Below are 11,513 nucleotides of genomic sequence, written 5' to 3'. Positions count from 1 at the left end.
GATGAAAATCCCACAGCTCCTGCAGAGGTCAGCTGCAGAAGCCCCCACCAGAGGGCGCCACTCTCTCCGGGGCGCTTCTGTCTGAGCCACACCCCGCTGCCCTCTCACTGTCCTTTCTTGGTGAACACTGAGCAAGGTGCCAAGGGGTCTTCACCCAGGACAGGAACTTAGGGGTCCATGAATTGCATTGACCCTTGAGAGCCCACCAGCCAGGTTCAATGTCATAAAACACCAACCACGCTCCGGGGCACTGCCGACATTGGGGCGCCAACTGTCTTGTTGGGAGGGAGCTGCTCTGCTCCCTGGGCAGGTGTTCAGCAGCAGCCCCGCCCCCACCACCACTAGATGCCGGCAGCAGCCCCCTCCTTGGGACAACGAGAGACATCTCCAGAGGTTGCCAAGAGCTCCATGTGGGGCACACAGTGCGCGCTGAGAAGGATCTTGGGTTTGGAGATCACCTGTTTTGCCAGCAAGTGCCTCCCTGGGCGAGCCGAAGCTTGTGCCACATCATCACCCACCTGCCATCAGTGGGGCCAGGTGGCGACAGGTCAGCTCCGTCCTGCCACTCCCTCTCCTGCAAGCCCTGAAGTGTGAAGGCACCGGCAAGCCCATGTCCTTTGCAATGTGAGTCACAGTAGCCAAGGCAGAGACTCGGCCTAAGTGTCACTCGGTGGACGAAGGCGCTTTTTTTTTTTTTAATTTTTTTTATTTGACAAGTAGAATTAGGTAGTTAGGTAGATAGTGAGAGAGAGAGAGACAGAGAGAAAGGTCTTCCTTCTGTTGGTTCACTCTCCAAATGGCCGCTACGGCCGGCACTGTGCTGATCCGAAGCCAGGAGCCAGGTGCTTCCTCCTGGTCTCCCATGCGGGTGCAGGGCCCAAGCACTTGGGCCATCCTCCACTGTCCTCCTGAGCCACAGCAGAGAGCTGAACTGGAAGAGGAGCAACCGGGACTAGGACCTAGAGCCCATATGGGATGCAGGTGCCGCGAGCGGAGGATTAACCAAGTGAGCCATGGCGCCAGCCCCTGATATGGCTTTTTAAAATGTGGTAAACATACACAGTGGAATAGCATGCAGCCATACAAGGGGTAAACTCCTGTCACTGGCAACAAGAGGGATGCACCTGGGGGCATCATGCTAAGTGAAGTCAGCCAGGCACGTTTCATTCGTACGTGGAATCTAAGAGAGACAAACTCACGGAAGCAGAGACTAGATTCGGGGAAGGATTGGAGAAGCCCCTCGGGAGCAGCCTGGGCTTGGAGCCAGGTCCCTGAGCTGGCCCTGGCCCTGCCGCTGCCTGTGGGACACACCCCCACCTTGTGCCCTCACCCACAGCAGTACCAGTGCCCTCTCCTGGGCAGCCGTTGGAATCGCACCCATCAGCACGTGCAGCAGCTCAGGCTGTGCCTTTGGTCCAACCCACTCCCCCAGGTCCCAGGCCCGGAGCCTCTGCTCTCAGCAGCCAGGAGGAGCCCAACTCTAAGCTCTAGGGCTCCCAGCCTGATCTCCTTAAGCCACGAGTCATGAGCCCTCGCTTCTTCATTCCTGTCCAAGAGGAAAAGGATCAGTCAGGATGAAAAGAGGAAGTGGAAAGGATTAAGAGTGTCCCAGGGGCCGGGGCTGTGGCACAGCAGGTAAAGCCACCACCGCCTGCAGTGCCCGCATCCCGTACGGGCGCCAGTTCGCATCCCGGCTGCTCCACCTCCAATCCAGCTCTCTGCTGTGGCCTGGGAAAGCAGTGGAAGATGGCTCAAGTGCTTGGGTCCCTGCACCCACAAGGGAGACCCAGAGGAAGCTCCTGGCTCCTGGCTTCGAATTGGTGCAGCTCCAGCCATTGCGGCCATTCAGGGAATGAACCAAAAGACGTAAGATTCTCTCTCTCTCTCTCTCTCTCTCTCTCTCTCTCTGCCTCTGCCTCTCTGTACTCTGCCTTTCAAATAGATAAATCTTTAAAAAAAAAAAAAAAAAAAAGCATGTCCCAGACATTTGCCAGGTCAGGTGGCTGTCACCCAGCTCCTAGGGGAACACAGCTCCAGGCGAACACCGGGCCCCATCGTCAGCCCTGAAGGAGGGTTGGGCAGGTTCTAGCTACATACCGTGCTGTGTGGGTGCTCACACACATGCATGCACACACATGGGGCACACACACGCACATGCACACATGTGGTCATATGCACACACCACCAGGAACACTGCTGGGTCCCGTGCCTTTCCCAGTTTGAGTCGCTGCATGCCATCCAGGAAGGAGCCAGCCAACGTGCGTTTCTCCTAAAAGCAGTTCATCCTGCCTGGGGGGTCCGGGGGACAGCAGAGCATCGCAGAGTGGGAAGCTGGGGGGAATAAGGACCCCCAGGCAGGGACACAGCCCAGGCCTGTGATGAATGGGGACAGAGGGCCCAGCTGCCTCCCTCAAACCCCATTACTGCTAGGACAGGGAGTCCAGGCAGCACAGAGCACACCAAAAAAAGTAGGGAGAGGAAAAATGAGTTTTCTCCATTAATCAAAGCAGAAATGTTTATTTGCCAATACCTTCAGTTTTAAGTAACTATTTATAGGTTGTTCACCAAAACTGCTGCTCTCTTAACGTGGCCATAAACCTAGCAACCAGAACGAGGCCACTCCCATGACTCGCAGCCGGCTGATGGACACCCACTCCCTAGGGCCAGTCAGTGGCCCCAGCTCCCCGGGCTCGCCCCACCCAAGAGCACCTGAGGCGCAGGTGCGCCCTGTTTCCCCCTCTGCTCCTGTGGAACCCGGTGGCAAGTGTTTGGGGACAGGGCCCTGACGTCCCCGGTGGCTACTCTACAGCTTCCCTGTACCCAGCCTCCAGGTCCTGCCGCTGCCGTAGCCAGCCTCCTCGGGGAGTGCCAGCCGGGTGTGCCCATGAGGCTCGTCCCGCCAGTCGGTGCCAAGGCAACGGGGCAGAGTGCCAGGAAGGGCAGAGGGAGAAGCTGGGCTTGCAGAGGTGGGCTGTGGTTGGCAAAGACAGGGCTTCGCCCGGGGGCTTGCACTGGGCCCACGCCCGCAGGCGGCAGGTGCATCATCCTTGTCCAGGTGAAGGGATGCTGCAGGCTGCTGCCTGCCCAGGGGCTCCCATGGTGGTCAGGGAGGGAGAACACTGGACCCAGGCCCTCGGCCCCTGCTCCTCTCCTACCCCTGGGGCCCTGCCTCGGGGACAGCAGGCAGATTCCCCAGGAGAGAACAGCAGGGGGACAAGGAGACAGGGCGGGGGAGTGGGGGAGGGTGTGCACTCCTCAGTTCCAGGTGCCCCTCTCAGCACATCAGCGCCCCCCACCCCGTGACAAAGCAGCCCCTAATCCCCTGCTCAGGCGCAGGGGTGAGGGGTTCTGGTCGCTCACTCCCCCGGTGGAGACAACAGGCACCTCTGGGGCCACAGAAGACTCCCCCCAACGTCCCCCATCCCTCCGCTTCTCAGCCCAGACCCCCAGGGGCTGTGCCCATAGCCACATCCTACTGGTCCGTGTGACTCACAGATCTTTAACAGAGAAACAAATCGCAGCCTCACTTGCCTGGCGTTTTTCAACCTGAGTACCGGATTTCCTTTTAAATACTAACTAAATGCCCAACCTGTTTCAGGGCCCCGCCTACCGTGAGGGGAAGCCTGGACCCGCCCAGGTCTGGGGAATGGTCTGGCTGAGGCAAGACTGCCCCCTCTCTTCAGCGGGGTGCACTGCAGGGAACTCCTCGAAGGGGTCCCCCCCCCCCGAGGAGGGGGAGGGGCTGGGATGTGCCCTCTGGCCCTGGGGCCAGGCCAGGAGGCGTCCTGTGTCCAGGAGAGCGGGGGCAAGCCCGGAGCAGACGGGAGGAAACGGTGTGGATGATTCTAGGTAATGAAGGAGTCACAGGCGGCAGAATCCGGGAGGCTCAGAGGTGGCAGCACAGCCGCCGGCTGACAGGCAGAACTTGAGGAGGTCCCTGCTGAAGAGGGGCACAGGCTGGGAGCCACAGGGGTGCGGGGCGATGGGGAAGCAGGTGATTTGGGTTAGAGGCTGCGGAGTTTGAGGCCTGCGAAACACCTGCATGGAGACACACACAGGGCGTGGCCTCTCGCAGCTGCAGACCCTGGGCCAGGCGCGGGGAACTCCCCGCACTGTCTCGCTGGCTGGCACGCACAGATGCACTTGCTCAGGGCTGCTGTGGCCCTTTGGGGCTGAGCTGCCCTCGTTGACCACGGCCTCTTCCCAGCTTGAAAGCTACCTGGCAGTCCTGTGGGAGGGGGCACGGACGTCAAGGAGACTCGGAATTGGCCTCAGCCACCTGCACCCCCAACCAGGAAAACGCCCTGGGGACACGTTGAGACGTAGGCAGAAGGGTGCTGGTGGCCCACGCGCTATGGTCCTCCCAGGGCTGTGCCCCGCCCAGCTCCCCATTTCAGAGACCCGCCCAGGCCAGCACCGCACCCTCACTCACACAAGCTCACCCCACGGCAGCACCCAGCCCCCTGGTGGCTGACCCCCCACTCCTGCTCCTGAGAGCCCTGTTAAGGTCTGGAGTCCTCCTCCCACCGCAACTTCTGAGGCTCTGACGTCAGGACTTCTCCAGGACCAGGCTGTGGCACTGACAATAAACCGAATGAACTCTGAGCTATTCTTAAACAGTGAGGTGTCGGGGATGTGTGTATGTGTATGTGAGCACATGTGTATACTGTATATATGTGTGTGGTGCATGTGTGGTATATGTGTATATAGGTATTGTGGTATGTATGTGTGTACATGTGTGCATGTGTATATATGTGTGCATATTTGTGTGTGTACATGTGTATGCATGTGTGTATACATGTGGCATGTGTATTAGTGTGGTGTGTGCATGTATGTGTAGTATATGTATATGTGTATCGTGGTATGTGCATATATGTACATGTGTAAATGTATGTGCATGTGTATATATGTGGTGTGTATGTGTGTCTATGTGTGTATTAATGTGTGTATATACATGTATATGTGCATTGTATGGCATGTATATATGTATTTGCAGTATGTATATGCATACATGTATATGTATGTACATGTGTGTGTATGTGCATGTGAGGTGTATATGCATGTGTATGGCGTGTGTATATGCACATGTACATGTGTGTTGTGTGTAGGTGTGTGTATACATGCATGTGTGTTACATGTGAATGTGTGTATATACATGTGTGAATGTGCATGTGTGCTTACTGGTCGCTACACTTCCTCTACTCTTCCAAGTCACCTGAAGATTGGCAGAATCTCACAGGTGTGAGGGTAAACCGTGCAGGTCAGACTGTCCCAGGAAGGTGGGATTAACAAAGCCTGCATGTGCCCACAGCAGGGGCATCTGTGTGCCCCACCTGCCCGTGTCCCGGTGCCTGGCTGCTGAGCACGGGTCACTTGGGTTCACAAGAGCTGGCACCGGAGAGCTGTGGCAACTGCATGGGAAGTCCAGGAGCCCTGACCATGAACATCACTGGGGTCACAGGGCTCCAAGCCAAGGTGGGGATCCTGCCAGGCAGCAAACACAGCCGAGCCACACGGTGAGGTCACAGTGGACAGGAACCAGACACCCCTGTGTGCTGACGTCCCTCTAGAGTCCAGGGAGGACACGCAGCCCTGTCACCGGACGGGACAGGCCTCTTTTCCTCTCAGGAGTCTCCTGCTCTCCATGGCTGGGGCCCGGACACGTTCCTTCCCCGGGGAACCCCAGGAGAGCGGGCCCATCTCACTGCTCCCCTCGGGCTCCAGGCCCACCTCTAACCTGGCTCCTTCTAGATGCCGGGGGGCACTTCCTGCCAGGCTCCTTGGTCCCCTGCAGGCATGGGCTCTGGGGAAGCAGCACTGCCAATCATAGGGAAACCCAGAGGCCAAGGGCAATGCCTCTCCTGCCTACCCCGTCCACCTGGCGCTCTCGCCAGGATCCTAAGTCAGCCATGTCTCAGCCCCTCCAGCACAGACCTGCCCCTCAACACCCCATCGGCCCACTCTCTAGTGAACTTGGTGACATCCAGTCTGCTCGAGTCTCCCAGCGTGGCTGGACGGTGCCCACCAGCCCTGGGCTTCAGCCTAATCTGGGGGCACCAGGCTGGCAGCCCTCTCCCCAAGCACCTACTTCCCTAGAGCGAACGTCAAGGTCAGGGCTGTCACGTCCACCAGAACCACCTCGGGGAGGAGGGGCGCTTGCCCACGGTGCCTGGCTTTGCACGATGCAAGGCACTGTGGCTGACGGCTCTAGAACACCCAGAGGGCCTTGCAGCCGCTCAGAGTTGTCACTCACTGACCTAGAAAAACGCTTACACGTTTCCTTCCACATTGCAAATCGGTCCTGTCTGAAGCTACGTTCTGATCGTTGTGGTATGCAATGCTGTCTTCTGTGGCGTGACCACCCAGGAGCTGGAAGCAGCAGACATCTCCTGGGAAAGCCTGCACACGAAGCATCCCAGCCAGGCTCTCAGACTGTGTGCAAACAGCACCGGGTACACGACTTTCTAGATCCCCATCACCTTCGCGGTGCGAACAAGGACCTGTCTCGGTTCCTTTTCTCTTGCTCAGGCCTTGTACAAAGCCCAGGACCCCAGCCCGATTTAAAGAACCAGCCACCAAATGACCTCTCCCGCCCGCTCCCCGCCCTGTGATGCCTCTTCCACACCAGGTTCCCGGCCCGTGCAGACGTCACACTTACCTCGAGGGGAAAGCAGACTCAAACACAAAACTGGTTTCCAAAGTTTATTAAAAATCAAAGAATAGAAAAACTTTACATAAAAATATGTCAATTTTAGCTTCCACATTGTTGTCCACACACAAAAAAAATCGAAACATGATATCTGTTTGTTAAACCTGTAGCGCGACCACAGTGGCAGCCAGGCCAATTCATCTGGTTCACCATGACGGACACGAACATGGAACCGGTGTCTATGAACGGAGCTTTAAAATGTGCACCCCAGGGGACACTCGCCGCTGTCCCCACAGTGGTTTCCTTAATGTGGGTTACAGTCAATATTGCTAACGCGTAGATTAGTACAGGCCTACGGGTCAGTTTTTATAAATATTCCTTATCAATAGGTTCACAATTTAAATATTTTTTAAATATTTTGGATAACTCTCGATCACCAAGAACTGCAGACACAGTGTGCTACTCTGCTGGCCGCCACCAGGAAACCGGCAGGGCAGGCGGCAGCTCCCGGGAAGGCCAGGCCTGCTTCCAAGGCGGGGCAGACACCTTAAAGCTTCCTCGCTGGGTGTCCATCACTCGGCAGTGCGGGACCCCCACTGCACACGGCAAGCAGCTGGCCCCGCATCTCGACGTCTCCACGCGTGGACATCACAGGCCGGCCTCCCTGTAGTGTTTAGCGGGGCCGGGCGGCCCACAGGACACGACCCGCTCCCAGGACAACTGTGGTGCTGTGGAAACGCAGGGTTAGGCAGGACGGAGCTCCTCGTGTTCCCAACAAGGTAGCGAGGAGAGTGGTGGCTGTGGCGGAACACACTTGCATAGTGTACCTGCACGCGTCCGGCGTGGGCGCCAGTGGCGACACTTCCCGCGGCGCGCCGAGCAGCCGGAGGGAGCACTTCTCGTGGATTTGCTCTTAACAGAACGAAGGCATACTGCTACACAGATTCCTCAACGGAATCAACATTACTCCTTTCTCCACTTCCTAAAACTGGGTACCACTGTCTGCGCTGACGCTCAGCACCCCGTCATCACAGGCTGTGCCCAACACTCGCTCGAGCGTGTCCGAGGCCACGTGCTCTAAGATCTCATTCCGTGACACCTTTCCTCCCCTTAGAAAGTTACGCTTCTGGCACTTTAAATGCTGGATTTGCTGTCAAGTTTAAAAGAACAAAATCAAAATGTTAAAACTCGCGGTCAGGGCAGGGCCACAGCTGGGCCCGCAGCAGGGCCTGGGGCTGAAGCCCCCAGGAGCCGCCGGGCAGTCAGCTCCTTCACTCACCTCTGACCAAAAAGCAAAGAAGGAAAACTAAAGCCCCCCAGCCCCTCGGCACAGTGCTCGTGACGATGCCCATCCAACAACAGCCGACACGATGAACCCAACTTAGAAAATACGACTCGGGAAAGGATCTGAGCTTGTTTAAAAAAAAAAAGTCCCTCCTCCCTGAAATATAACTTATGTGAAAATACGAAATTAAATAAAAAATATCTGAGTTATTGCACAAATCATAAGTTGTCAATATGTACACAGAAAAACAGTTCTGAAGCTTCAAACCAAACACGAGGGCAGTGAAGACGGTGACCTCCCAACCCTGCCGGTGGACAAGACATGGCCGATGGCGTCTGATCGCCTCTGCTGCTTCGACCCACGTGAGATGAAGACACCAAACCACACGGGGCCAGGGTGGCTGCCCCAGCGGAAGCCCGCCTGCTCCAGCACACATCGGAGAACCCGGGGGCGGCAGCACCGACGCCCGCGCTTTGTAAGGCCTCACAGATGAGCACACGTTGTTCTTGGGAACGGACGTGACCGCCACACAGACAGACATGCAGAGTGACTGGTGCGGGCCCAGCTCACGGGCCGGGCGCTGGTCTCAGTCCGCGTGGTGCCGAGGTGCTGGGCAGCCTGGGGTGGGGGAGTGCAGCGGAGCCACTATCTGCTGAGGCTCACGGGCAGGCTGTCCCGCGTGTGCGTGTGTTTTTTCCTCCTCCAGCCGGTGCGGTTATACTGGTGGTGCCCCCGGTTGCCCACGGGGGGCCGCACACCTCCGCTGCCCACAGAGCTGTAGCCGCCGCCTTGCGTGTGGCTGTGAGAGCCTTTCATGGAGAGCTTCATGCCATTGTGCTGCTGAGAGACCAAGAGGGACAGCAGTGTTGGAGCCCAGCACACGGACACCTGCAAGGACCTGCCCTCCCCTCCTCCCCGACCCACACTCGGTCCTGGGGCAGGGAGCTCGGGCCCTGAGTCACGTTCATCTCAGCCAGCCGCAGGCGCAGGTGCCGAGGTCATACGAAGGCTGACGGCTGCGCCGGCCTGTCCTGCTGCACACGCCGGGTGTTCCCACATTGACCAGGGAGGGGGTGGGAACGTGCACCCCTGAGCATCTTGGCTGAGGTCAACCTGCACCAACTAAGAATCTCACTTCCAGTGAGTTCTATTTGTCCACAGAAATAAGAAGGTGCCTCCCACCAGGACCTTCTGCAAACAGCCAAGTGGGTGACACTTGCTGGGGGCCCCGCCCACGTCCACACCCAGCGGTCTGAGTTCAGGCTGCTTCCAAAGAAGGCCCTGCACTGTGGACTCCCCCACCAGGCACAGCAGGAGAACACACGGGCTTCAGGAGCCGTCAGAGCTCAGCAAACTGGGGGAGGGGCTGAGAGTGCACACGTGGGCAGGCAGGTGCCACCACGGTCGGGGAGCCCCAGGCCCACGGCAGAAAACGCACTTAACAGGAAACAAGAAAGCAAAGCAGCCTTCCCTTTGAGCCTTGCTTACGTCACACTTCATGCTCACTGGTTCAGCAGAAACAGGGGAATTCACTATATTACATTTTTCAATAATTTCACATTCTTAAAGTTTTCTTTTGGAAGGAAAGCAAACATAAAGCTGAATAATCAGAACACAAACTCCCTTTGTAAAATGATGCCCCTGGGTTCTCTGGGGGAGGCAGAAACCCGGGAGCTCTGGCCGCGGCGCGGCAGCTCTGGGGACAGCCCACAGGCACCAGGTGGAGCCAGGACAAGACCCACCTTATGGTACAGATGCGGGCTGGACAGCGGGGTGGGGGATGCCGAGGGGATGGCCGGGGAAGACGAGTGGTGGACGCCCTTCAGCGTGGCAGTCCCTTCGATGCCAGCTTGCCTGCAAGGAACAGCGGCCACCCCAAGGGTCGGCGGAGGGATGGTGAACCTGGTCTGGAACAAAACAGAGGCATCCGTGGGGACCCAAGGACCACAGGCAGAGCCGCACCTCCGTGCCTCAGCCCTGCACGGCCGCGGTACAAAGCCAGGAAAAGTGAGATAACTCCCTCTAACGGGATAGGAACATCTCATTTATCAAAGTTATTCCCCATCTCCTCCATGCCCTTCCCAGCCGAAACACTGGTCCCTGGAGTCTGTCCCCAGGCCAGCATGTGGGCACGCACCTGATTGTTGGTGGTCACGATCAGTGTTCTGGAAGGCGTGGACTGAGGTTTGCCACTGGGCATCGGCAGGGCAGCAGGTAAGCTGGCCATCAGAGGGGTCGGTGCTTGTAGACTGAATTGGTAAACACTGGGTGTGGTACAGGGTGGCGTGTCCGAATCCTTCAATCCAGCACAAAAAACAAGGTCAGCTTCTTAAAAGTAGGAAAGAAAGGCCTGCGTGGAGAGCGGGCACTTGGCCGAGTGTGGAGACCCCTGCGTTCCAGGTCGCAGTACCTGGATCCAACAGCTGCCTCTGGCTCCTGCCTCCAGCTCCCTGCTAATGCAGCTCCCTGCTAATGCGGCCGCTGGCGGCAGCAGCGGTGGCTGAAGTGACTGGGTTCCTGCCGCCCGTGTGCGAGACCGGGCTGAGTCCCTGACTCCCAGCTTTTGGCCAGCCCAGCCCCAACTGCTGCAGGCATCTGGGGAGTGAACCATTGGAAAGAGGTTCCCTCTCTTCCCTTCAAATAAATCAAAGTGTCACTCCTTCTGCCTTTCAAATAAAAGGCAGGGGGTGGGGGGGTGGGGGGGGGGAGTGGACTGCCTCAAGGGTAGCTGTGACCTGTCAGTCTGACTTCTGAACCACAGGAAGTCCACACTATCCAGATTGCCCAAAAGAATGTTCAAAGAAATACAGAACAGACACCTGGACTTAATTTTTTATCTCCAAATAGCTATGGAACAACTATCCAAGGAAGTTCACCGGTTCACCTGCGAAGCTGCCCGGCCTCCACAGGCCACGGAGACCAAGGTTCTTGGGGTCCCTGTCTTGGGGACCCCCAGGGCTGACCGCCACGTGCAGGCACAAAGAAGCAGAAAGTCATCAAAGCTAAAAGGGAGGAAGCATCCTGAACTCACTGCTGTGGACACAAGCCAACCCCGACACGGCAGAGGAGGGCAGGGCACACTCACGATGTCACTCCCCGAGAGCGACGACACAGAGGACGCGGAGGAACCGGAGGAGAGGAGCTGCGGGCTGGAGAGGGACAGGGTCAGGCGCTGGCTGCAGGGCGACCCCGGCTCTCGGTTCTGGGCAGGCTCCCCACTGCACAGGGTTATTCGCTCTTTTATCTTAATCCTGTTGTCTGTGGAGGGAAGACAAAGCCCAGGTTACGAGGGGACTGCAGGCAGACGGCGCAGTCAAGGCCTTAAATCACTGCCGGCAAGGCTGACAGACTGACCTGTAAGCTGTAATTTTAACTTATATTCAACTTTAATTCATTCAATTATATTCAATTTTTCCGTAACTGGGAGACATTTAAATATGGTGTTAACGTGTGTATTCGTAAATCACCTTCAACTATAAACTTAGTGAAATCTAAATACAGATCAAGTATTTCTGATGAAAATTTTGCATCCTAATTAGGGTGTGCTATAAAGTGTAAGCACACATTGGATCTTAAATA

At 57.0% G+C, this 11,513-nt stretch overlaps 1 protein-coding gene across 2 annotated transcripts in view; it reads right to left on the bottom strand.

Moving 5' to 3' along the window:
• Positions 1-6,694: 6,694 nt before the first annotated feature.
• The window catches only part of TENT4A (terminal nucleotidyltransferase 4A), a 43,154-nt gene continuing 38,335 nt past the window's right edge, over positions 6,695-11,513 (bottom strand). The window contains exons 10-13 of one of the 2 annotated variants that reach the window (XM_062211730.1): positions 11,020-11,192; positions 10,072-10,230; positions 9,677-9,841; positions 6,695-8,774 (exon numbers count right to left, since the gene is read on the bottom strand). In XM_062211730.1, coding sequence (XP_062067714.1) covers positions 8,580-8,774; positions 9,677-9,841; positions 10,072-10,230; positions 11,020-11,192 — 692 coding nt within the window. In that variant the 3' untranslated portion in view covers positions 6,695-8,579. The remainder of the gene's footprint in view (positions 8,775-9,676; positions 9,842-10,071; positions 10,231-11,019; positions 11,193-11,513) is intronic. The other variant, XM_062211731.1, reaches the window with a different exon arrangement.

The sequence above is a fragment of the Lepus europaeus genome, chromosome 15 (genome assembly GCF_033115175.1).
Source record: "Lepus europaeus isolate LE1 chromosome 15, mLepTim1.pri, whole genome shotgun sequence".
Classification (NCBI taxonomy): domain Eukaryota; kingdom Metazoa; phylum Chordata; class Mammalia; order Lagomorpha; family Leporidae; genus Lepus; species Lepus europaeus.
The sequence above is the reverse complement of the archived record's forward strand: the minus strand, read 5'-3'. Positions and strand labels throughout refer to the sequence as shown.